The sequence below is a fragment of the Giraffa tippelskirchi genome, chromosome 8 (assembly GCF_054371585.1).
Source record: "Giraffa tippelskirchi isolate mGirTip1 chromosome 8, T2T-mGirTip1v1.2.pri, whole genome shotgun sequence".
NCBI classification, from domain to species: Eukaryota; Metazoa; Chordata; class Mammalia; order Artiodactyla; family Giraffidae; genus Giraffa; species Giraffa tippelskirchi.
In genome coordinates this window covers 2728778-2756523 of record NC_137282.1, presented here as the reverse complement: position 1 = coordinate 2756523, position 27746 = coordinate 2728778, and the positions used below count along the sequence as shown (strand labels likewise).

The following is a 27746-nucleotide window of genomic DNA, read 5'->3' as shown; positions in this document are numbered from 1 at the left end:
TGGGACAGATGATGAGTAATAGGAGGGCACCTCGGTATTTAAAAGCAAATTGTCATACGCTCAAGGAAATTACTCCAGGATACTGACAGAGTTTTCATAGGGGACTATTTAATCTTTTTTCATTTGTATTAATATCCATTTTTATTATGTAACTAATACATTAATATAATGTACTAATATTATTAGTATTAGCATATTATAGCAATATACTAATGTATACTGGATGACTGTGATGATTTCTTTCAAATATAACACCCAATGATATGTGTCCCAACAGCGTTGCTGCCTGGATGAGTTTGCTAACGGTGCTCAACAAAACCCTTCTGTTGTTCTTATCCATTTAGTAGCTTTATCCTCAACTCTGGAGACTTAGGACTTCCCTGGTGGCTTGGATGGTAAACGGTCTGCCTGTAGTGTGGACGCTGGGGTTCGATCCTGGGATCGGGAGCACCCCCTGTGGAAGGAAATGGCAGCCCCCTCCAGTATTCTTGCCTGGAGAATCCCGTGGACGGAGGAGCCTGACAGGCTATAGTCCATGGGGTCACAAAGAGTTGGACATGGCTGAGCAACTAACACTTTCTCTTTCTGGAGACTTAGAAGTTAATAACATTATGAAAGATGTGTGGTGAGATGGGTAATATACAAGATTGCAGAATCAGGCATTCAAGATCGTCTCAGGGGACTCTGATAATAGCCCAAAACAAATAAGGTAAAACTCAACAAGGATTATTTAAAGTCTAGCATTTGGGGGTAAAAAAATCAATTGTACAAGTGCGGAAGGAGGGTAATCAGGTCTGACAGCAAATTATGTGAAAAAGACTTGAGGGTTTAAGTTGATTACAAGATCAATATGAGCCAAGAGTGTTTCCCTTATAAAAACAAAACCAAAAAGTACCATGTGCAACCTCAGGCCATGTTTGTATAAATATAGTCCTAGTAATGGACATAATAGTCTCAGGAAACCTTGCACCCTGAAGAGAATATGGGAAGTATTTTGGTTTTGTCTGAAGCATTTTATTTAGTTGAGATTGTCATATTTTAAGAGGAGCATTAGATACTAGGCAAAATGTTGAGGATACCAGAAACGATTCATTTTGCAAACTATGTGTTTTAGATGCTGACAATGTTCCTGGCCCTGTCCTGGGTGTTAGGGGTGTACTAGTGAACAAGTATATCCCTGCGTGCGTGCTAAGTCACTTCAGTTGTGTCTTTATGACCCTGTGGACGGTAGCCCGCCAGGCTCCTCTGTCCATAGGATTCTCCAGGCCAGAATACTGGAATGGGTTAGCATTCCCCTCTCCAGGGGATCTGCCCGACCCAGGGATCCATCTCATGTCTGTTATGTCTCCTGCCTTGAAAGGTGGGTTTTTTACAAGCACCACCTGGGAAGCCCAAGTAAATATACCAAAATGGCACACCAAAATCCATGCCGTCTGGAGTTATCAAAGGAAGTGGGGATAACTTACTTTAAAAAGGAATTTATATATATATAAATTATATATATATATATCTATTTCTCTATCATAAAACTGGCATTTTGAAAGTCGTTTTTGTTTGTTCTTGGCTGTTCTGGGTCTTCGCTGCAGCACGTGGATTCTCTCTGGTTGCAGAGAGAGGGACGCCTCTGGTTGCGGTGCCCGGGCTTCTCCCGTGACAGCTTCTCTGGCTGCAGAGAGCAGGCTCTCGGACACGCAGGCTGCAGCAGCGGCAGCGCATGGGCTCAGCAGTCATGGCTCCTGGGCACAGGCTCAGTGGTTGAACCTCCCTGGGCTTAGTTGCTCTGTGGCAAGTGGGATCCTCCCGGATCAGGGATCGAACCTGTGTCTTTTGCATTGGGCAGGCAGAGTCTTTACCATGGAGCCACCAGGGAAGCCCCTGAAATATTTTATGATGCTTGGTTATCATACACATTTCGAGCAGTACAGAAAGTTGAAAAGAAGTGGAAAAAGATCGCTCATAATCCCACTATTCATTGGTACTCATATTTCCCCCTGCTTTTACTCTATGCCGTTCTTTAAGAACCCAGAGCCAGTGTGGAGAGAGGCGTGAGTGCTTTGCGTGGCCATATCTGGACGAGCTGTATCATTTTCATCCATAATGGACAGGTCAGAACTGGCATAAGTCCTGTGAAGAAAATGTAGCCTTGCTTAGTCCCAGAATTTTTTTAAAAGGTATTTTCTACTGTAATCAGGACCACTTGTTGCATCCTTGGCATTCTAATTGGCTTTGTTTTGGTTGTGATTCAGGGTACCTGCTATTAGAAACATCATTCGTTATTTAAAATTATTTTTCAGATCAGAATGAGTTAGGTGGCCTCTCTCTTCTTATCGCTGCCATTTTCTCTTGACAGCTTTTACACCGAGTTCTGTTTGGCTGATTTTTGACTCCTGGGTTAGCTGAGTCCTTCCCCCCCCATTTCCTTCAGCGGTCCCACCCTGGGTTGTTTTTATAGACTGTTTCACTGGGCGCAGCCTAGTGAATGTGGCACTGCTGTCTGGGCTCTTGAGATTGCTTTGACATTCGAGAAGGAAGCTTATTATCTGCCCTTCTCTCTAGCCCCAGAGTCTTCCTTTTCAGTCTCACTCACTGTTTCTCTGCTTCTTCAATTGTGCTGTAATAACATCTTCTCTTGCACACAATTCCAACTTGTCACTTTCAAAGAGAAACCACTTCCCCACCTTCTGTGGCTGTTTTCCTCACAATTCTTCCACGGGCTGATCGCTGATCCTTTTCAGTTCCTCCAGACGGGCTTGTTGAACTGGATCCCTCCACGCTTCATTAAGGGGATGACAGGACGTCTCTCCTGAAACTTTAGACTTTGGGGATTTCCCAAAGCTTACAAAATAGCATTTAATGGAGGGTAACTGCAGCACCCCAACTCAAAGACAAAGTTAACCAGATCCTTTCAATGATAGACACAAGAGAACGCTCTCGTTTCCAAAACAGTGTCGTGGGTTAATAACCTAACAGGTTGTTCTTACCAAAGTAGTGATAATTAGATCTTTGACCTGTAATTATTTATAAACATTTTCAGTATAATCTGTGTGATATGTCTGCATTTGTGTTCATTTTAGTCCAGACACCAGAGGGAGTTGCTGAATGACACCCACTGGAATAACTGGCCAGCATTTAATCAAGGGGCTACTTTCCAGAGATAGCCACTCTGAGCAGGTTAGGAATGTTGATTTCTGGTCCATACCACAGGCTTTGTTCATGAGTACACGATGGGCTAGAAATAGACTTTTTTTTGGTGAAATCAGTGGTCAAGAGAGAGGAGTTGTCTAGAAGGCAGCCCCCACTCTTGCACGAACAGGGCGAGGCTGAAACTCAGCTAGGACGTGTTTGGGTGCTCACGCTCGTGGTTCTTCGTCAGCATCCTTTCTCTTTGGGTGACGGTGCTATATGTGATGTTGAATATGTGAGCATTGCATCTTGGAGCAAGGGGTAGGAATGAGAGAGGCCGGCAGTCTGTAACCTTCGGGATGGCAACAGGCTCTCTGCCTCGGGTTAATTTTAATTTTTTAAAAAGTGTATCGTGTGTTTTATTTTTGGCTGTGCTGGGACTCCCTTGCTGCGTGGGCTTTTCATTAGTCGTGGCGAGCAGGGGCGGTTCTCAGTCGCGCGCAGGGGGTTCTCACGGCGATGGCTCTCCGTTGCAGAGCACAGGCCTTCTTTGTGCTCCTCAGGAGGTGTGCCACGTGGCTCGGTGGTTGCAGCACTTGGGCTCCACAGCGCAGGCTCAGTAGTTGTGCACAGGGGCTTAGCTACTCCTCAGCCTGTGGGATCTTCCCCGATGGAAGCCATGCCTCCTGCATTGGCAGGCAGATTCTTGACCACTGGGCCCCCAGGGAAGCCCTCTGCACTGGGTGATTCAGCGCTCCCTGATCACAGCTGTTCAGCAGCCCAGAACAATGCCCAGAGTGCGGTTCCTAAGCTGTCCTTCTTCCAGCCGGTAATTGGAAAGTTGCTGCTTGCCTAACTCTGTCTGAGAATTACAGGCACTCGGGTTTTTGGATCTCGGCATACTGGCTTGGGAAAGACGTTGCTGTGAGGTGCTGTCAGACTTCTATAAAGACAGAGAGCTGGAGTTTCATCCCGTTCAAAGACAGGGTACATGAGTGTCTTGGGACAGCCTGCTAATTAAAATGTCAGGATTCTGTCAGACACTTGCTTTCTTTGTTACCTTGTAGGGAGACTTGAAGACAACCTAGAACTGTCTCCTGTCTCTCATTAGGGACTCTTCCCCTGCAGTCTCTGGACCTTTTGTGCAGGTAGAATTCAATGAGTCCATGGTCTTGGATGTGAAAACAATTCCGTTTTCATCTTCACTAACTCCGACTGAAATATAGAATTTCCTCCCGTTATGAGTGTACGCAAGACACCCTGGTGTCGCTAACTCCCCTTTGTCACCAACAGAAGTCACATTTGTTTTCATGACATTGCTGATGTTTGTAGATATCTCAACATGTTATTTAATATCATTATTACTTTGAAATTACAGCAGTAGTAGAACCACTAGTAGGTCCAATTTTAATTTATTAATAGTGACTCTTTGTATTTTTATATCACAAATATTTAAAAAATTTTCAGCAACTATATTTCAATATAGTTTGCTTTCTTTTTAATCCCTATGCCTTTTACTTTATGCATTTAAAAATGTCATTCTGAGAAGACATGAAAATGATTAAGAACATCTGTTTTCTAAAGGCAATTGATATACAACATATTTTCAAAATATGAAGTGTAGTTAATTTACAGTGTTATGTTGGTTTCAAGTGTACAGCAAAATGATAGTTTTATAGATATGTATGTTTTTCAGATTCTTTTTTATCATAGGTTATTACAAGATAATGAATATAGTTCATTGCCTTGAATGCATAAAGATGTATGTATACACACACACACACACACACACACACACACGATGAAATAGTATAATCATCCGTAACAAAGAATGAAATGTTCCCAATTACAGCAACATAGAATTATCATACTAAGTGAAATAGGGCAATTGATATTTGCAACAAAACCCCTACTAGTTGTTCACGACTAAATTGACAAAAGTCAGTTCCCAACAGTGGATCATCTACAAAGTGAACAGGTGCTGTGAGAGTAAGGCTTATGAAACAATTTGGTCATAGATTAGAGCCCTCAAATTATACCTGGGGTGGATGATTCTAGGCTGGGTTAGAGACATATCAAGGTTCTAGCATCCAAGGAAGTACCTCTGGGGCTGGGGCACAGCTATACGTCTGGGGCAAGACCTGTCCCATTGCTTGGAGGGGAAGAAGTTGGTGTTTGTCTACTTTCGTTTCCTGCCATGCAGTCTTGCTTCCATATCTCAATTTAATTTTTTCATGACAGTTTTTTATTCTTTATTTTTATTTTTTTTAATTGAAGTAGAGTTGGTTTACAATGTATTAGTTGTAGGTATACAGTAAAGTGATTTAGTTGCATATGTATATGTGTATATATATGTGTGTGTGTATGTGTGTGTGTATGTGTGTGTGTATATATATACTTTTTCAGATTCTTTTCCCTTGTAGGTTGTAACAAAATATTGAGTAGAGTTCCCTGTGCTATACAGCAGGTCCTTGTTGGTTATCCATCTTATACATAGTAGTGTGTGTATGGTAATCCAAACTCCTGGTTTATCCCTCCCTGACTTCCCCTTTGGTAACCATAAGCTTGTTTTCTATATCTGTGAGCCTGTTTCTGTCTTGTAAATAAGTTCATTTGTACCATTTTTTATGATAGATTGCACATATAACTGATATCACATGGTATTTGTCTTTCTCTGTTTTCATGATAGTTTTAAATACCATCATATAAATGTATTAATCTAGAAATTTAAGAAGGTACTAATTTTGGAAAATATGCTGAGAAGGAGACACCCCTTTCCACCTATTCTACTTTTGGGTTAGACATTCTGGGAAGTAAATAAAGTCTATGGGACTATAGGGAATGTCTTTCAAAATGTTTTACAGAACAGCTTTCTATTTTAAAGGATAGAAAGTCTTTCCTGAATTTGTTACAATATTGCTTCTGTTTTACATTTTGCTTTTTGGCCATGGGGCATGTGGGATCTTAGTTCCCTGACCAAGTATTGAACCTACACTATCTGTGTTGGAAGGCGAGATCTTAACCACTGGACCACCAGATTGTCCATCCATTTTACTTTTCAACTTATGAAAATGCTGGACTTAACCAACTGAACTGATCTTACAACTCACTACTACATCAAAATCTAAAGTTTGAAAAAAATATTAGCCTAGGTCAGGTTGGTTTTTTGATTTCTAGCCATAGTTCAGAAATGACACACTCCATTTTCTCTTCCTCTCTCTGCAGCACTTATTTGTGAAGCAAATTGAGGGAAGGGGTTAGTTAGCTGGACGACCTGACGTTAAGTACTTCCTAAATGCTAATAACATGACATGTTTTGTTATCTTGCCTACGCTTCTAGCCATCTTGCCTACGCTTCTAGCCAATCACGAGGAGTAGAAAAATCTCAGCTTCATAAAGGCTGAAGTGCCCTCTCCTTTTTCGCTTCTGTGTCCCCAGCACATAAAAGAATGACTGCTGTATACCAGGCACTCCACAAAGACGTTGAATTGATCGTCTCACCTCCAGGAATTCTGAAGTTCAGAGGGGTGTGTGACTCCCTCAGCGTCTCAGGGATTCAAGGAGGGGCACTGCGGCTTAAGAGGGTCTGTCCAATTCCCAGGTCATGGGCGTGTGCTGACAAGAGGTGCCCTGTGCATGGGGAGTGCTTTTGCGTGCTGGGACACTTGATGTGCTGGGGAGACAGGCTGGGCCCCTTTGCTCAGTGTCTGAGCCTGGACAAATGTCTCCTTGAGCAACAAAATACAAAGAAACTATAAGGGGCTAAAAATAACCATGTGCATGTGCAGTTGAGGCAAAGTATGGACAAAAGACACAAAAAGACCAAAAGAGCCCAACTGCCACTTCTGAAGAGTCAGGAGCAAAAGCAGGGGACTGGGCATGCCCCCTGCACTCAGCGCCATCAAAGGGAAGGGCGGACCTAAGACACCCCTCCAGCCCCACCCCTGGACACACCCTACCCTCACCCACACAAGGAAGCAGCTTGCCTCTCCTCAGGGATTGAGCAGGGGAAACTGTTACTTGTTCTCACTCTCTCTGCTGCAGCAAGGGCCCCAGAAGCCTCGCCTCAGTTTCTTGTCCGGCCTCTAGTCAGCTTCTGTTGATTAAGGAGAACAAGAACCCTGATTGGTAATTGGTCTAACACACTGTTTCCAAATAATATCTGGTCCTGAAAGCTTGGGCTATGTTTTTATATTCTTGATTATTCGTTCATGCCGAGGCAGTCAAACCCAAGAACATATGAATAATTTTGGACACAAATCATATATTTTGACTAAAAATTTTCCCCATCACCACCCAAAACAAATATATAACTCTCCCCTTGGCAGACTAGCTTTTGCAGTTATCCTGCCACTGACTTTACTGGAACTGGGGACTCACTAGGTAAACACAGTCCAAGTCATCCAAGGGGTTAAGTCTGAAGACGGGGCACACGCTGGCGGTTCTTTGACAAGGTCTAACCTGGTGGCATGAAGTCTCTGGGATAAGGTCACTGTTTATGCTTTAAGAAGGCAGAGACCTTCTCTACATCGAGACCAAAGCTTTCCAAATAAAATCATTCTGGCCAAGAGAAACACTGAGCTAAATTCCCAGCATCTTCTTTCTGCCGGCTCTCAGGAAACGTTGGCAAGGGGCTTTCTCCAATAAAGATGGCACAGCTGCCGTCTGGGTTAGAGCTCCTGCGCCACTTCCTAACAACAGACGGCTCTCCGCTCCGGTGATGGGCAGGGGTGGGCAAGGGGACCAAGACAGTCGAAAGCCACTCATGGGCTTCCGAGACAGGGCAGCTCAGCAGCTCCCCAAGCAGAATTGCGTCTAGCCACGTGAAAAGAAATTTGATTAATGGCTTCAGAAAGTTTGATGGTAGCATCCAAACCCTAGAATACGTTCATCAGGATGTGAGCCTGGCAAACTGTCTCAGGCTGAGCCTGGGTTGAGCGCCAGAGGACACTCAAGGCATAGTGACTAATGTCTTACACCTTTATTTTCTTTTTTTGCACGCAGTCCATTTATTGGGGTGAGCTCTTAGAATCTCAGCTGGTAAAGAATCTGCTTGCAATGTGGGAGACCTGTGTTCGATCCCTGGGTTGGGATGATCCCCTGGAGAAGGAAAAGGCTACCCACTCCAGTATTCTGGCCTAGAGAATTCAGTCCATGGGGTCGCAAAGAGTCAGACACGACTGAGCGACTTTCACTTTCACTTTGAATCCATATCTATGGAAGGAATGAAGGAGACAGGCTTGTGTAGGGAGAGTAGTTGAACTGCAACATAGTCAACACAACAAGGGCCTTGGTTAATCCTGTGTGAACTCCAGCTGGGAGGAGCTTTCAGAGGGATCTTGAATTGAGGAGGGGATGGTGGGTCTTTTTATTGTGACAGCAACAGAAGTGGCAACCCCCTCTAGTGCTCTTGCCGGGGAAGTTCCAGGGACAGAGGAGCCTGGCGGGCTACAGTCCGTGGGATTGCAAGAGTCAGACATGACTTAGTGACTAAACCAAAACAAGAACAGATTTTTAGATGCCATTTCCACCTTAGACCAGTTTCTCATTAATTTACCTGCACGTTTAGAAGACGTAGGCGGTAGGATCCCCCATTGCAGGACTACAACGTTCACTCTCCCAGTTGCCTGGAGGGTTGGCTGCCTCCAACCAATCAGCCAGTACCTCTCGGGGACTTGTCCTTGGCTGAAGAAGGATGCCTCCCAAGGTCATATCCCTTCTGAGAGCAGCTTACATTTACAAATCTGTAGCTGTCTTAGCCTTTAAATGTGAGTTCCCATTGGCTTAATTCCCCAGTGGTCAGTAAACTGGAACGCACGGTGTAACGTACAGTTTGGGATACTGAGACCATCAAAATCAGAGTGTTTGTATTTGTGGCTCAGTGCACTTCATTCTTAGAAAGATCTTTGGGAGAAATTAACAATCAAAATCTGATGGATACAAAATCCGTGTGAAAGGAATTGAGCTTCCTAAGGGCATATTTTCCTGGAGAAATGCTGTTCGCATGTCATCGTTTTCCATTGCAGGCTTCCACCTGCACTAGAGGTCAGAGGCTGCACTGGGTCCAGTCTCCTCTGACCACATGAGGGCTCATCTCTGGCTGAGTAAAAAGAAGGTATTAAGAGATACTTCAGACGTCTTACAGGTTCAGTTTCTGAGCCCTCCCATGTTGCCTGCTGGTTCCAGGCAGTGCTTCTGGACCTCCCAGACCTTACTGTTTGGGGAGGACCACCCGGACCGTTGTGCCATTATCCAGCTTGATGCGTTGACGGGCTCTCAGTGTCCAGGCCCTGTCTCTGTCTCCTTGGTACTCATTTCTTCCATAAACAACCCCATAGCACTCTAGAGCAACATTCGTGTTTGATTTCCCGTAACTGAGCTTTTACCAATAGTCCCTACTTGGTGATGGTTTGTGCTTGGATTTGGGACTCAGAAATGTGCGTTAACACTTTCTTCCTTTGATAGTACTGCCGCCATACTGATAAATAGAAGGCAGCGAGCGGTTCTCTAAAGTCTGCCATGTGTCAGGCTGCACTGGAGGCTCCGAGGGAATGGACTGAAACAGAAATTGGCCAAAAAATAAATATTTTCAATCATAGAATTTTGTCACCTATTGGTAATTTTGTGCATCATGATGGCAGGGTTGCGTGTTTTAATGTGACTTTAAATATCTGTGTCTATCTGTCAGAGATGATCAGGGCTTTTGAAATATTTTTATGAACCTTGGGATACTTACAAGATGATACAGTGTTTCTGTTCTTTTCTTACATATTTGAAGTTGATTTGTTTTTGGCCGATTAGGCCTGCTTATCTTGTTTAGCAGTCTTTCATGAATTTAAGTTTTGTCTCTAGCTCCAAGTTTTCCAGAAGCAAGCTCTTAAAAAGGATGCTTCCAACTACCAGTTCTTATAACGATAAATTTTGTGTGTGACAGTGTCAGACTTTGTTTTTTTGGGCTCTGAGATCGCTATGGATGGTGATTGCAGCCATGAAATTAAAAGACGCTTACTCCTTGGAAGGAAAGTTATGACCAACCTGGATAGCATATTGAAAACCAGACATATTACTTTGCCAGCAAATGTCCGTCTAGTCAAGGCTATGGTTTTTCCAGTAGTCATGTATGGATGTGAGAGTTGGACTATAAAGAAAGCTGAGTGCTGAAGAATTGATGCTTTTAAACTGTGATGTTAGTGAAGACTCTTGAGAGTCCCTTGGACTGCAAGGAGATCCAACCAGTCCATCCTAAAGGGAATCAGTCCTGGGTGTTCATTGGAAGGACTGATGTTGAAGCTGAAACTCTAATACTTTGGCCACCTGTTGCGAAGAGTTGACTCATTGGAAAAGATCCTGATGCTGGGAAGGATTGGGGGCAGGAGGAGAAGGGGACGACAGAGGATGAGATGGCTGGATGGCATCACCGACTCAATGGACATGAGTTTGGATAAACTCCAGAAGTTGGTGATGGACAGGGAGGCCTGGTGTGCTGCGATTCATGGGGTCGCAAAGAGTTGGACACGACTGAGTGACTGAACTGAACTCAGTGTGGTTTTACACATTATATTTTGCATATTGAAAATCACAATTTTGGAGAGCTATGCCTTCATTTTCTCTATCATCTTGCTTTTTAAGATCCAAAATTCATTTTTACCTGATGATGGTAACTTATTTAGATAAAGTCTCACCATTTTGATAGCATATTTCTTTTACATATAACAGCTTTAATAAGAAAACTTTATCAAAAATCAGGTTTGAAGGAATAAAAATTTTTGGATGCATATATCTGAAAACAGCATTAGATTATTAATGTTATTTTAACATTCGTAGATCAAGTATTTCAATATCGACAGGCATTGTTGAGTTTTCTATCCTAAGCATATTCTCTCGGTCCATCAGAGGGCTATAACAGAATGCCACAGACCCAGTGGCTTATAAACAACAAACATTTATTTCTCACAGTGCTGGATGCCAAGACGTCAAAGATCAAGGTGCCTGTAGATCTGATGTCTGGTGAAGAGCCCTCCTCCTAGTCCATAGACACCTTTTTGCTGTGTCCTCACATGGCAGACAGAAGAAGGGAGTTCTCTTCTGTAAGAGTCCCACCATCATGACCTAATCACCCTCCAAATGCACTCACATTGGGGGTTAAGATTTAGCTTGTGAACATTCAATCTATAGCATACACCAGTGTTGACTTTGACTTGATATTACCATTTTTGCTTGAGTAATCTGGTGTATAGGCAAAAGTGCCATCATTGCAAGTTTAAAATTTTTAAAGACACTTTGTTGTACATCAGGAACCAACACAATATTGTAACATAATATACACTCCATTAAAAAATAAATTAAAAAATTTAAAATAAAGCAGTTCTCTAGCTCTAAACTTGTTGTTTTGCACACTTTATCTTATCACTACCAAATGTAGTAGGAATTATTGTGTCCATTTCACAGGTGAGAAAATTAAGGCTCAGAGAAGTGAAGTAACTTCTCAAAGGTCTCTGACACACATCAAGACAAAAAGCAAGAGTGAGACTGAATTCTTATGCATTTGAACACTGTTCTTCAAATCTCTTAAAAAACATAGTGACCTTCTTCAGTCTGACAGGTTTTCATAACAATTTTAGATTATTCCATTTAGATAGACTGCATAACACTTAGAGCTCCGTGTTCTGTCCCGTCTCTCAGAGCCCCGCAGTTCAGTTGCCCACGGGGATAATCTGCATGATAAGATATTCTGTGGTGGTGGCTATAGACCAAATGTTGGTGTCCTCAACCTGAATTCCTGTGTTGTAATCTAGTGGATGACTTAATGGTATTAGGAGATGTGCCCAGGCTGAAACCCCTGGCTCTGGTATTTAGATGGTCGCCCATCCTCCTGGCCAGTTATCTCTTCCTTCATCTTATCTCCTTTATTTCTGTTTCACGTGGTTTCACACTTTACTCCCCACCCAGTGAACTGACTTTTTTTTACTGGCAATGCATTTGGGGCTGACTGCACCCACTTGGTAGAATATGGATATTAAAGTGATCCCACCCAGGGCTGAGGGAACTCCTGTACTTGTCCACTAACTCTTATCCATCATGGTTTGAGGGCTGGGAGAAGCATGAATTCCCAGCATCTGTTGCCTATGGGGACGTACAGATGTGAATGGTAAGGAGCTGGCCGATGTGCCCGGGCATTTTAAATGCCAAAGAGATGAGACTCCGGCGCTGAGCACATCTACTACCTGTGGGTCTCCTGAAGTAGCATTTAATTATTTAGGTAGCAAATATATACAGTCTATCTAAAGTCGTCTCCAGGAGAAGATTAAAACAAGGATGACAATATTAGAAGGTGAAGGTCATTGGGGGGCATATAGGGAAAACTTTCTATGGTGTCTTCCTTCACTTATACACATAAGCATATTATTCTTCTGCCATCAGAAATATTTTTTTCCCCTGCACCAAGTAATCCTCTGTGACATCAGCTGGATGTCCTACAATTTAATTAAATTCTGATACTGATCTGAGTTAGCGCAGCCCCATACGTTAAGGGCTAATCCCATAAGACTGCCCTCATTGTAAAAGTCAATAGTGAGTAGTAAGTCTCCAGGGTACTCTCAATTTCTTGTAGCTCAATTTGCCTACACGTCAGGGATCCTAAGACCCCTCTTGGATTGAATCACATGGTAGAACCACTCAAAGTACTCAGGAAAACACATTCACCAGCTTATTATATAATAAAAGCTATGATAAAGGAGACAGATGAATAGCCAGATGAAGAGATGCATGCAGGAAGACTGGAAGGGTCCCAAGCAGCTCCTGTCCCTGTGGAGTTGGCGTGGCCCCACCCCTCTGGCATGTAGATCTGTTCAACATCCTGGAGGCTCTCTGAACCCCATGCTTGAGGGATTTTTGTGGCGGTTTCATCATGAGGACATGACTGATTATTAACTCAGTTTTCAGCCCCTCTCCACTCTTTGGAGAATGTTCACAGCCAGTCTAGGGATTACACAGGGTAACACCATGGTCTGTTACAAACACCTGTCCCAGCAGGTTGCTGGGAGAATTAAAGTTACAGACATATAGCAGCCCAAACTTTATAATTTCTCAGGGCTGACATCACTGGGGACACTACTAGCTGCTGACGGACGTAATTCTTAGAGGGAGGCATTCGTGAGACCATAAGTTAGGGAAGACCAGTATCCCGAAGGGTTCCATCGGGTATATTTTTAAGAGACTGCATTAGAATTTTGGCCATCATCTAAAACATGTGGGTTTCTTGGCTCCATTTATATCAACTCTATTCACCTAAATCTTAACAGACATTTAGCAATCCTGATATTAAATTCAAGAATAAAGCAAATACCAGTCCATTTATTTAAGAGGGAGAAAGAAGCAGTTGGATTTACATGTGTACGACAAGAAACAGAAGGAGCCGGGTTCTAACCCTGTTATAAACTGAGAACTTGGGTGGGAAAGGCGCACACAGATTAATTCATAGGATCCTGCCAATGATGCGACTTTAAAAATAGCGCTTTCAGGCTCTTTGGTGAAACAAAAGTGAAACCACTGGAAGGGCTCCAGCCTTAGGCTTGTAAAACCACCAGAGGGTGAATCCAGTAAACAGAGGCACGTTGTGACCTGGAACCACGCCTCCTCCCCCACACTCTTCCACCGTCCTACGCATCCCAGCACTTACAAAAATATTCATACTTGGTTTACGAAACCACGACCTCAACCCACACTCACCGAAGCCACAACCTCTTATCTCCTCTCCTTTGGCCATTTCCCAACACCCTGACTTCTGCCTGGCTTTGCAGGCCTCACGAGTCAGAGCAAAGCTTGTCTTCAAAGCAAAGCTTGTCTTCAGTAGAGTCGTTCAGAAAGGATGTCACATAGGATGGAGCCTGTGTCGCAGTGTTCATGACCTTCATCCACAGTTGGATCCATTCTTCGGCTTCCAAAGAAGTATGATTCAACCAGCTAGGAATCCCTATGCTGGAGTCCTTTGTTAATTCCAAAAATCTTGAATTCTATTCTATGCCAAGCAATGTGCCAAGTACCAAGGATACAGCAGGACACAGTCCCAGCTCTTAGGGGGAGTCTGGCAGGGAGACAAACAGGTACACAGGAGTGCCAGGCACCGTGCAAACACACAGGAACGGGAGAAGGCAGGAGTGGTCAGGAAAGGCCCCATGAAGAAGGTGACTGTTCACCCTTCCTCTGTAAAGTGAAGGTGGAGAAGGCAGATGTGAAAGGAATGGAGGGAATAACGTATGCAAAGTCCTGGGGGTAGAATTCCATATTAATTTGCCAATGAGGCTATTTTGAGAATTAGGAGAGCACTGTATCCATGGGTCCTGAATTCCTGACCCACAGGCTGCAGGAGTTAAGGAAGTCCAGCAGTGCTGGTAGAGGCAATGGACTGAGACCAGGATGAGTTCTACTGGGCAAGTAGACTATATTTGAGTTTGAATGTCTTAGGAACTATGGGTTGTTTTTTTTGTTTTTTGCAGTTTGCCCCCAATGCTGATACTTTCTAGTGCTGTCAATGAGTGGTTTACAAATTACGCTACCTCCCTGACCTCTGGGAGATTCTGACTCCTAGTCTCTGTCATCTGCTTGATTTTTAATATAAAGAGCCTAGTTGCTAGATACATAGATCATTCATTCATTAAAAAAATAATGATTTTGAAACTATCATGGGGACTAGATATAAACTGGTTATTTTGGCTTTCATGTACCTTACATTTTGAGATAAAAGGAAGATAAGTAAATAAGCAAATGGGTATATAATATTTAAATTATGACAAATGCTTTGAGGGTATATGGTCACCGTGCTTATTTAACTTATATGCAGAGTACATCATGAGAAATGCTGGACTGGATGAAGCACAAGCTGGAATCAAATTGCTGGGAGAAATACCAATAACCTCAGATATGCAGATGACACCACACTTATGGCAGAAAGTGAAGAAGAACTAAAGAGCCTCTTGATGAAAGTCAAAGAGGAGAGTGAAAAAGCTGGCTTAAAACTCAACATTCAGAAAACTAAGATCATGGCATCTGGTCCATCACTTCATGGCAGATAGATGGGCAAACAATGGAAACAGTGACAGGCTTTATTTTCTTGGGCTCCAAAATCACTGCAGATGATGACTGCAGCCATGAAATTAAAAGACGCTTGCTCCTGGAAGAAAAGCTATGACCAACCTGGATAGCATATTCAAAAGCAGAGACATTACTTTGCCAACAAAGGTTCATCTAGTCAAAGCTATGGTTTTTCCAATAGTCATGTATTGATGTGAGAGTTGGACTATAAAGAAAGCTGAGCACTGAAGAATTGATGCTTTTGAACTGTAGTGTTAGAGAAGATTCTTGAGAGTCCCTGGGACAGCAAAGAGATTCAACCAGTCCATCCTAAAGGAAATCAGTCCTGGGTGTTCATTGGAAGGACTGATGCTGAAGCTGAAACTCCAATACTTTGGCCACTTGATGCGAAGAACTGACTCATTGGAAAAGACCCTGATGCTTGGAAAGATTGAAGGCGGGAGGAGAAGGGGACAACAGAGGATGAGATGGTTGGATGGCATCACCAGCTCAATGGACATGAGTTTGAGTAAACTCCAGGAGTTGGTGATGGACAGGGAGGCCTGGCATGCTGCAGTCCATGGGGTTGCAAAGAGTCAGACACAACTGAGCGACTGAACTGAACTGAACTGAACTGAGATGTAATAAAGGTCTGCATTAGACTGGGGCTCTCTGAGGGAGAACATTCAAGCAGAGACTGGATGAGAAGAGTCTTTGGAAGAGTGTGGAGGAAATGTTTTCCAGGCAGCGATGTTGAAGTGGGCAGCTGGGACTTGCCCCAGTGTGCTTCTGCTCACCGAGCCGTGCACCCTGGGGCTGGGCCGTAACCAGAGCGAGGGGTGTGCAGGCTACAGAATGGGGGGCAGACACCCCTGGGAAGGCCCTGGCTAGGAAAAAAAGAGTCAGCAGCTCTTTGCACTTGGGAGAACATTTTTCCCTTTAAAGTAAAATAAATCCCTGGGAGGGTAGAGTTAGGGCACAGATTATGCTGCTGATACTGTGGGAAGTCCAGTAATGCTGAGGAAGGCAGTTTGTGGAGACCAGGGTGGCAAGGATACACCAGGGAAGATCTCTACTTGGAAGACCCAGTGAGACACATCATCTGGCTTCTGGGTAGACAAGTGCCCTGGTAAGCAAACACGTGGTGATATAAAGAAATGAAGGGACAACGCCAGCCTCAGGCTGATGGATCCTGGCAGATACCGGTCTCCAGCTCCATGGGAAAGAGGAAGGAAATAGAGGGAAAAAGTACAAAACTAAGTAAAAGAGCAGAAACCCAGTCATCAGAACTGGGTCCTAGGATCAGAAGAGAAATAGGACAAAGCTGTCTGGTCTTGGTGTTATTGGTTTCAGGGCCTTGAAAATCTTTTCATATGGAAATTCAAGGAGGACAAAGCTTGGTTCAAACAAAGGACTTAAGCTCCTTCAGATTGGAAGATTAGACGGACAATGGAGAGGTAGTGATTCAGGCAAGTCATAGCGTAATCTTCCCATCTGGTGCTTTAAACAAAGCATAATGTGAATTTAGTTTGCCATGACTCAGTCAGGGTGCACCAGTGGCAACTCTTAGTCACTTGTGCGTTCTTCTCTTGATTGCATCAGACATTCCTTATCCACCACCTCACGTCCTCTCTGCCACTCCTGTCCCTGGGGCCCTCAGCCCCATTTGTTTTCCCAGCTGCTATGGCAAATATATTCACGTGGGTACAACCCAACCATGCCCTGCTTCCTGCCCCAGCTGAGCATTGGTTGATTGCCTCTCTGGACTTTCCTTGTAGCCGCTAAGGTGTGAGATGTGGAATCTGACCTGGTGTCAAGTTATGTGCAGTTTGAAAGTGTGGGCGAGTCAATGTTCTGTGAAGGAAACTTGGGTCAAGGTGAAATGGAAGCTAGCTGATGAATTCTTCCTTCTACTGAGACACAGTAGTCTCCGGCTCTCAGAAGATGATAGCATGAGATGGAGCAAACAGTTGTCCTTGTTTCTATGCTGCGGCCAACTCGGCGACCTTCCTTCCCTGCTGCACTCCCTTTGTCTCAAGTCTACTTGCTGACATCGCGGCTTTCATGAAGTAGTAGTATATACGCTTTTGCTTCAGGCTCTGCCAAGATACAATTAGTTCTAGAACTGTGCCAGGGTTAGTAGCTTATAGGTTAGTACCTGCACAACCCAACAGCTACATGTGGCTACAGACCACTCAAAATGTGGCTGGTCTTAATTAAGATATTGTGTAAGTATAAGATACATGGGCTTCCCTGGTGGCTCAGATGGTAATGCAGGAGACCTGCCTGCAACGCAGGAGACACAGGTTCAATCCCTGGGTCAAGAAGATCCCCTGGAGAAGGGAATGGCAACCCACTCCTGTATCCTTGCCTGGAGAATCCCTTGGACAGAGGAGCCTGGTGGGCTATAGTTCATGGGGTCACAAAGAGTTGGACACTATTGAGTGACTAACACACACACACAAGATACATATTGGAGGTGGTACCAAGACGTCAGAATAAGACTGTGAGCTCACCTCTTCCTATGGGCACACCAACATTAAAACTATTTAAAACCAATTATTGATGAGAAGGACCCAAGGAGTAGGAAGCAAGATTTTCCACAACTAAAGATATAAAGAAGGAAACGCAGATGGGTAGGAAGAGGGGGCACATGGTGCAGTCAAGATCCACACCCCCCTGAGAAGACCCACACGTGGGAGGGTAATTGCAGCTGCAGAGCTTCTCCCTAGGGAGTGAGGGGTCCACGCCCCACCCCAGACTCCCCAGCCTGGGAGCGCTGCACCGGAAAGAGGCGCCCCCAGAGCAGCTGGCTCCGCAGGCCTGCAGAGCTTGTATCAGGAGCTGTTGGAGACAGACTCTGCTCTTAAAGGCCTCCTGCATACCTCACGCCCTGAGTCCCAGCTCAGAGGCAGTCATCTGAAAGGTGCCTGGGTCAGACTCATCTGCTGGACTCCCCCTTGGGACAGAATTTTGGTGGCATCTATTTGGGGGAGCTTATTCTGTTACAGGGACACTTGTATTGCCAAGTGCCATTTAGGCATCTCTCCTCTAGCCTATTAATGCAGGGTTTACCTGTCTATCATAGGTCAGCACCAGTCTGGGGCCCCCAGGGTCACACAGGCAGCTGTGAAGAGGCCCGGCCCTATCCACCACTGAATGAAGCAGGACCTGGCGGCCAACCAGGGGGTGGGCAGACGAGCCTTCCAGTCTTCTCACGGCAGCTGGCCCGTCACAGCAGAGGGGCCCACACAACAGAGCCCATGGAGTGAGCTTATGGTCTCCACAGGATGTCTCCCCTCCACAGGCCTCTTCTGTACGGCCAGGAAACATAACCAAGATGCCTACTGAAAGTGAAAATCACTCAGTCGTGTCTGACTCTTTGTGACCCCAGGGAATATACAGTCCATGGAATTCTCCAGGCCAGAACACTGGAGTGGGTAGCCTTTCCCTTCTGCAGGGGATCTTCCTGACCCAGGGATTGAACCCAGGTCTCCCACATTGCAGGCAGATTCTTTACTGTCTCAGTCACCAGGGAAGCCCAAGAATACTGCAGTGGGTAGCCTATCTCTTCTCCAGAGGATCTTCCTGACCCAGGAGTCAAAACGGGGTCTCGCGCATTGCAGGCAAATTCTTTACCAGCTGGGCTACCAGGGAAGCTCAAAGACACATACTACGTGGAAATAAATACGGGGAACAAGGCAAACACGACGTGACAGAGTAGTACCCTGCAAACGAGAGAACGAGACAAAACTTCAGAAAAAGAACTGAACAGAGTGGAGATAAGCAATTTACTTGATAAAGAGTTCAAGGTGACGATCGTAAAGGTGCTCAGTGAACTTCAGAGAAGAAGAATGGACGGACACAGTAAGAACTTTAACAAAGAGGAAGAAAATATAGAGAAGAGCCAGAAGTGGGAGAATATAATAACTGAAACAAAAACTGCACTAGAAGGGACCAGCAGTAGATTTCAAGACACAGAAGAATGGATCACTAAGCTGGAAACTCAGTAGCAGTGATCACCCTAGTAGAACAGAAAAGAAAATTTTAATAAGGATAGTTTAAGACATCTCTGGGGCAACATCAAATACATTAACATTGGTTATATAGTGGTGCCAGTAGGAGAAAATAGAGATACTGGGGCAGAGGACTTAATTTGAAGACTATAGCTGAAAACTACCCTCACCTGGAAAAGGAAACCAACATCCAGATCCAGGAAACATGACAGTCCCAGAGGAGGTAAACACAGTGAGCTCCAAACCGAGACACATTATAATTAACATGGAAAGCTAAAGATACAGAGAGACCGTCAAAGGCGTCAGAGAAAAGCAATGGTTATGTACACGGCAACTCCCATAAGTTGATTAGGTGAATTTTCAGCAGAATTTTGCAGGTAGAAAGGAGTGACATTTTATATTCAGAGTGATGAAAGGAAACACATGATACTATGTATTAAAAACCCTAAAGATGCCACCAAAAAATTTTAAAACTAATCAATGAATTCAGTAAAGTTGCAGGATACAAAGTTAATAAATTTGTTTCATTTCTATAATAACAACAGACTGTCAGAGAAATAAATTTAGATAACAATCCCATTTAAAATTGCATCAAAAAGAATAAAACACCTAGGAGTAAATCTAACCCAGGTGGCAGAATACTTGTATTTGGAAAAGTACCGATATAAGACATTAATTAATGAGATTAAGGATGACATAAATAGATGGAAAGGTATACCATAGCCATTGATAAGAAGACTTAACATTGTAAAAATGATCATACTACCCAAGGCAAACTAGATTCAGTGAAATCCCTATCAAAATACCAAATGCATTTCTCATAGAACTAGAACAAATGATTCTAAACTTTGTATAGAAACACTAAAGACTCAGAACAGCCAAAACGATCTTGAGAGAGAAAGACAAATCTATAGGTATCATACTTCCTGATTTCAAACTATACTAATCCTAATTTGAAAGGATATATGCCTTCCAGTGATCATTGCAGATCTATTTACTATAGCCAAATTATGGAAGCAACCCATGTCCATTAACAGATGAATGGATAAAGATGTGATGTATACATACATATGTATGTATATATACACCCATATACACACAATGGAGTATTACTCAGCCACTAAAAATAAAATCTTGTCATTGGTGGCCCCATAAATGGATCTAGAGGGTATTATGCTAAGTGAAATATATCAGAGAAAAACAAATACTGCATGATCTCACCTATACACGAAACCTAAAAACAAAATAAAGCACAATGAAAACAGATTCATAGATACAGAGAACAAATTGGTCACTGCTGGAAGGGTGGGGGATGAGAGGACGGGGGGATTAAGTGATGGAGATTAAGAGGCATAAGCCTCCAGTCATATGTAAATAACTTATGGTGTGCAACATACAGAGCAAGGAATATGGTCAATGACCTTGTAATAAGTTTGTATGTGAATAGATGGTTAATAGAGAGTGTGATCATTTCACAATTTTGATATGTGTGTGTGCGCTTAGTTGTTTCTGACTCTCTGTGATGCTGTGGACTGTAGCCCACCGGCTCCTGTCTGTGGGATTCTTCAGACAAGAATACTGAAGTGGGTAGCCATTTCCTTCTCCAGGGGATCTTCCCAATCCAGGGAGTAAACTGAAGTCTCGCATGTCTTCTGCATTGGCAGGCAGAGTCTTTACCACTGAGCCACCTGGAAAGCCCATTTCATAATTTTTGCAAATATCAAATCATTGTGTAGTACACCTGAACTATCATAGTATTGAATGTGACTTATATTTCAACAAAAATATGTAATCATATTTTGGACACATAAAAAAGGATTAAAAATATTTTATCAATAATTGCTTATATTTATTACATAAAATGGTAATATTTTGGATATATTGAGTTAAAATACTGTTAACATTTATTTCACCTGGCTCTTTTAACATTTTTTATTATAACTATAATATTTCCATTGGACAGCCCTTGTATAGAATTTGCGGAATTTATCTCTTTCCCCATTGAAAAGTTCTTGGTATTTGTTTTCTATAATTTCTTCAAGATTAGTAATCAGCAGTGCTTTCCCTGGTAGCTCAGATGGTAACGTGTCTGCCTGCAGTGCGGGAGACCTGGGTTCGATCCCTGGGTCGGGAAGATCCCTTGGAGAAGGAAATGGCACCCACTCCAGTACTCTTGCCTGGGAGATCCCATGGATGGAGGATGGAGTTGGACACGACTGAGCAACTTCACTGGTTCACTGGTTAACAAGTGATAATTCCAAACCAAGGGAGTGTTTTTATAGGGGTTGAAAGAAGTAGTGGCTTGTGCAGTTTGTCTGTGTGAATATTAAAATGACCACCTGTATTTGTTAGTGCCTCATATGTAGGGTGCTGGGTTTATAATGAGGACAGTACCTGGTCAAGGGCTTCTAGTCAATGCCTTACTAAGCACATTAGATTAAATGCAACAGATGTTGAGAAGGCTAACAGTTTTATAAGCGTTAATCTTCTGTATATTTTATTACATGTATTTTTCCATGCTATAATTGAATATCATGAGCATAGTGCCTAAGGATTAACGTTTGTGCTTTTTTTTTTGGTGCTCACTGCTATTATCAATTACATGTGTGTTTTGTCAGGCTAAATTAAATTTGTTGCAGGATTTGGCCCCGATCCGTCTCTTGGAATTTCCTGTGGCTTTCCTGCCCAAGGTATTTCATCACCAAACTGTCTTATTAAGCTCTCCTGCACATGACGCTGGGGATGTACTATTTACTGTCCAAGTCAAGTAACTGTGGATGCTACTCTGTTCTATAAAAAGATAAGGTTCTGGCTTTGAGTCACATTCCTTCTGTTGGAATTTGGTTCTGGCTGGATTGAAATACTGTTAAGGAATAGTTTGGTGAGAAGTGGCTTGAGGGACAAGAGTGAGTGTGTGTTTAAGAGGAATGTGACTTGAGAATGCGGACGGAGCAGAGGATAAGGATTCAGCTTCAAGCTGAGCAGGGAACTGAGGGAATGGATTTTAAAGATTCAACAGGAGCAATGGTTTTACACCAACAAATTGTAATTATTCGTCACAATTCCACTCTATTTAGATAGAAGATTTTAGTTTTAGCTGTAGATCAACATGGTTGTAGACTATGTTACTTAATGTTTTCGGTCATCAATTTATTGTTAAAGAAAATTCAGAAAACATACTATCCAGGAGTTTGAAATATTGAAGGAGGACTATTTATACCCAAGCGTGATTCTAAAGCTGATCCACAATATTTAGTTAATCCCAAGAGCCAGATTCAGAAGTGAGTTCACACGCATGGATTTATTAGTTTTCCATCTTTTCTAGCCCGTACATTTCATTTCCTTTGAAATTTTGTCTCTTTTCCTCTCAAATAAAAAAAAAGTGTAAACTCAATGTAGAGAAACAATTCTATCGAAAGTTTTATTTTGGTAAGTGAGAAATTAACAAAAACTTCATTGAGGATGTGCTTGTGGGGACTTCCCTGGTGGTCCAGGGGCTAAGACTCCAAGCTCCCAATGCAGGGGCCTGGGTTTGATCCCCGGTCAGGGAACTAGATCCCACATGCTGCAACCAAGACCCCATGCAGGGAAATAAAGATTTTTAAAAAGACGTGCTTCATGTCTGAATGGTTACGTTAGGATTAACTTTATTCAAAAGCACAAGTAAGCAGAGAGCTGGGACAATCACAATAAATCAGATATTTCCAACTAAAGTCCCTGAACTATTTTGTAGCCCTTTCAGGGAGTTTAGAGTTACAGGCAGAACAGCAATAGGAGAATAAATGTCTAGTCCCATATTTGTCCCACATGAATCTTTATGTCAGAGAAGTCCACTTACAAAGTTGATTTAAGCCCATTCAGTGACCAGTGGAACTGTGATGGCACTTTAAGTGTGGTGACAGTCCCCCATGGGATCCAGTTAAATCCAGTCTGGTTTTGTTTTGTAAAATAACATCTTTTAAAAATTACTGTTAACAACTTTCTCTGCTCATAAAACTAAGATTACTATGTTTATGACCCAGAGAGGTAGTTTATCACAGGCAGAAAAATGTGAAAGGAAATTAATTATAGCTTGGATTTTTTTTTTTTTTTAATCAACCAACTTAAAGTACAGAATTGACAGCCAAGATCATCATGGCAGTCACTTTGAAAAAAAGAATTAGAGGGGGTGGTATTCATGCTAAGCTTAGGATATAGTTCTTGGCCAACCTGGAGTCAGGAAGCCAGGGGAAGGTCCGGGTCTTGGTGTGTGGCCAGCCAGGGCTGAGCATATTTCATCATTGCTGTCCTCCAGCCTCCAGATAGCCCCCACATAGTAGGCCCTCGTAAATGCCTGTAGGGGGGATGGAGGCTGGGAGCGAGCTGTTGGGGAGCATCGCAGGCCCTGCAGCAGAAGTACCAGAGGTGGATGGGTGTGAGCCGGGAAAGCGGGCAGGAGACACTCACGGGGCCGCGGAGACTGGGGAGAAGCTGAGCCTTTCTGGGCCCTCCTGGACCTTTAGAACCGCAAGTGTGCTTTCCTGGGAGGCTCCCTGGAGATGCTCCACAAGAGAGACGGATGGAGAAGAGACACGTCAGAGCCACGCAGATAAGGAAAGCTTTGAGTCGTGGCTGTGTTCATGGGAAGCAGAAAACACATTTTAAGACTACAGAAGGAACCTGGGAAGAATTAAATAAATACAAATCTACTGAAAACACTGAACAAATGCTAAGTTCATATATGAAGAAAACAGTTGAGTACCGAGCCTTCAAAAGGGGATGACTGTTAAGATCATAATAGCATTTGTAGTATTTATTCTAATGTTTTTCAGTTTTAAACAAAAAATGACATTTGGACCATCACGTTTAGTGTAAAACACCAACGAGGAAGGTGAATTGAAGGGTGAGGGGAGGAGACTGAGCTTCTTTAGGGCCAGGTCTTTGGATGAAGGCTTTGCAGGTATGGTCCCCTCCGACCCTCAGGGTATATTACTCACAGTGCCTGATAGAGAAAATGCCAGGTAATTTTCTTTCCCTTATAATAACTCTAGAAGTAATAGGCAAATACATGGCTTACTATGTTTCAAATACCAAAGAACTTCTCTTCCATTCTTGTTACTTTTCATAATCTCATTTTCCCTTCATGTATTACATACACGCTCAGTCGCTTCAGTTGTGTCCGACTCTTTTCAACCCTATGGATGGTAGCTCACCAGGCTCCTCTGTTCATAGGATTCTCCAGGCGAGAGTACTGGAACGGGTTGCCATGCTCTCTTCCTGGGAATGTTCTCGACCCAGGAATCAAACCCAAGTCTCCTGTGTCTCCTGCATTGCAGGCGGATTACTGAACCACCTGAGATGCCCTTTACATGTTAACAATTGTTAATAATTAACAATTCAATGCATTTCTAATTCTTTTTATTTGCATCTATACATATACTTCCGGAGAAGGCAATGGCACCCCACTCCAGTCCTCTTGCCTGGAAAATCCCATGGACAGAGGAGCCTGGTGGGCTACAGTCCATGGGGTCGCTAAGAGTCGGACATGACTGAGCGACTTCACTTTCACTTTTCCCTTTCATGCACTGGAGAAGGAAATGGAAACCCACTTCAGTGTTCTTGCCTGGAGAATCCCAGGGACGGCGGCGCCTGGTGGGCTGCCCTCTATGGGGTCGCACAGAGTCGGACACGACTGAGGCGACTTAGCAGCAGCATATATATACTTCACTTTTTAAATGTAAAAATTTATTGAGGAGTACAATTAACTGGAGCATAAATATGAAACAATTTCATTTTTTAAAAACTGACTGTGATTTTTTTTTTTTTTTGACCGTGCAGCTTGCGGGATGTTAGTTCTACAACCAGGGATCGAACCTGTGCCCCTTGCTTTGGGAGCACAGGATCTTAACCACTGGACCACCAGGGAAGTTCCGAAAATGGCTATGATACTTTAAACTTCCCTTTTCAATGTATGGCAAAAACTATTACAATATTGTAAAGTAATTAGCCCCCAACTAAAATAAATAAATTTATAAAAAACAAAAAAACAAACTTCCCTTTTTCTTTTGGTGCTGAGTGGGCTCCTTAATGAAATCTCAGCTCCTCTTCATAACTTTCCTGTTACGTTCAGTGGTTAGAATGGTTTCATTGCAATATTGAGGATTCTATTTCTTTGAAAACTTCTGTCTCTAATGCAGTTCAGAGGTCTCCTCCCACGCCCGGCGAAGGCCAGCTGTGCGCGGGGCTCCAGCGGGTCCCCGCGGGCGTGCGGCCGGGAGCTGGCCCGTGGCCTCCGCGTCCTCGGCTGCGTCTGCCCTCCTCGCCTTGGCGGGCTCAGTGACGGTGAGTCTCCACACGCCCCGTGCCGGAGCGGCTGGCTTCCGCTCAGCATGGCAGGCGTTCGCCGCTCTCGGTCACATCTGGCTACCTCTTCCGGACAAGCATGGCGTCCGCCGTCATTCTTCCGGAGCACACGCCTTTGCCTCCTAAAGTACCCAACTCGGGTGCTTTCCGAAGGGTTCTTCAGTCTCGGCTGGATAAAGCCGTCTTGAAGGCTGCAGACACCTGCGGGAACGTCATCTTCCACGTCCCTCAGAAATCGGGGGCCTGAGGGAGAGGACTTCTCCGGGGGTCCCGTGGTTAAGACTCTGCGTTCCCAGTGCAGGGCCGGGCCGCGGGTTCGATTCTTGGTTGGGGAACTAGGACAGTGCAGGCAGCGAGGCCAAGAAAAAAAAAAGAAAGAGACCTGAGGGGTGGGGTCTGGACTCCTCCCGCGGGCCCTCCTCTCGCCCCTCCGCCCGGCGTCGCTCTCCAGGGCAGCGTGGGGCCGTCTGAGGGGGGTCTCGACTCTCTTCCCGCGGGTCCTCTCGCCCCCCCACTTGGCTTCGCTCTGTGAGCGTCTTCTCTGGTGCGGGAAGCGTGGAGCCGTCCTCCGGTCTGCTGGCCGCGCACACGTCCAGGTAGGAAACCAAATGCCCGTGTCTGCTCCTTGCCGCCGCCGCCCCCCGTCTTTCCAAGCAATTCCTCGAGCCGCCTCAGAGGCTCCCTTGTTTGAGGTGCGAAGGAGAGGCAGCCGTCTGTCTCTCCTGCGTGGGGACGGAGGGAACGGACTCTCCTCAGGAGGGTTTGCCGTTCTAAGGCGGGGGAACCCCAGCCCCCGGCAGCCCCTCGTCTCCAGCTCGCGGTGGCCTCGTCCCGCCCCTCGAGCGCAGCGCTGGGAAGCCCCCTCTGCCCACCCGGGATGCGCGCCCGCTGGGTGCTGGTCCCCGTGGCCCCTCGCTGCTCCCTTAACCCCACCTGCGCCTCTGAAAAGCGTCCCTGTGTCAAAACAGTCTTAGTTAAATTCTTTCCGTGGGTCCTCTGCTTTCTGTGGCGACCATGACAAATATGACCGCGTTTTCCCCTTAGCAAAATATCCCCAGGTCTTCGATGTCATCAAGTATACATTTACTCACAGATACATTCCTGAGTCAGAGAACCATCAGACAAAACCCAATCTGAGAGGACCAGACTGTACTCTCTAAGGTCATGAAGACCAAGGGCCTCCCAGATTCAAGGGAGCTCAGAAGACCTGACAAGTAAATGCCATGCCCACTCCTGGAGCAAAAAGAAAAAAAAAGATTTTTATTTATCTTTATTTTGAAAAATTAATTTTATTGAGGTATAGTTAACTTACAAGGGTTTATTAGTTTCAGCTGTACGGCGCTATGACTCATATATATGTATAGTATATGTATATTCTTTTCCAGCGTCGTTTATCACAGGGCACCACCACACTGAGTATATATATATGATCCTCTGTGCTGTACACTAGACTCTTGCTGCTTATCCATTCTAGATGTAACAGTCTGCATCTGCTAACCTCAAACTCCCAACCTATCCCTCCCCTCCCGTGGCTCTCCTTGGCAACCACGAGCCGGTTTTCTACCTCTGTGAGTGTGGTTCTGTTTTGTTGATAAGTTCATTTGTGTCATATTAGATTCCACACATAAGTGATATCATATAGTATTTGTCTATCTCTGTCTGACTTACTCCACTTAGTATGACCATCTCCAGATCCATCCATGTTGCTGCAAATGGCATTATTTCATTCTTTTTTAATGACCGAGTAATATTCCATGTATATATGTACCACACTTTCTCTTTATCCAGTCACCTGTCAGTGGACATTTAGGTTGCTTCCATGTTTTGACTAGTGTAATAGTGCTGCTAAGAACACTGGAGTGCACATATTTTTTTGAACTATGGTTTTCTTTAAATATATATCCAGGAGTGGAATTGCTGGATCATATGGTATTTCTAGCTTTCTGAGGAACCTCCAGACTGTTCTCTAGCGTGGTTGCACCAATTTACATCCCCACCAACAGTGTAGGAGCGTTCCTTTTGCTCTATGCCCTTTCCAGTGTTTGTTATTTGTAGACTTTTTAATGATAGCCATTCTGACTGAAGTGAGGGGGTACCTCATTGTAGTTTTGATTTGCTTAAGAAGTGTTTTTAAATTTTGCTGTAAATGACAGATTTGCTTTTGTGTGTGTGTGTATGTGTGTGTGTGTGTGTGTG

At 44.0% G+C, this 27746-nt stretch overlaps 1 protein-coding gene across 1 annotated transcript; it reads right to left on the bottom strand.

The window, feature by feature from the left end:
• Positions 1–10820: 10820 nt before the first annotated feature.
• LOC145517097 (uncharacterized) lies at positions 10821–27252 on the bottom strand. The gene is made up of 3 exons (XM_081519354.1): positions 27219–27252; positions 23655–26504; positions 10821–14325 (listed from the first exon to the last, which is right to left on the bottom strand). The coding sequence occupies exons 1-2, from the start codon at positions 27250–27252 to the stop codon at positions 25321–25323; spliced, it is 1218 nt and encodes a 405-aa protein (XP_081375480.1). The 3' UTR covers positions 10821–14325; positions 23655–25320.
• Positions 27253–27746: the final 494 nt, after the last annotated feature.

What these genes read in the sequence shown, in the direction of transcription:
- LOC145517097 (XM_081519354.1), bottom strand. Translation starts at nt 27,252, where the DNA reads ATGGATGGATCTGGAGATGGTCATACTAAGTGGA. An exon ending in AGATGGTCATACTAAGTGGA is followed by an intron (nt 26,505 to 27,218) that starts GTAAGTCAGACA and finishes GTTTTGACACAG; the next exon opens with GGACGCTTTTCAGAGGCGCA.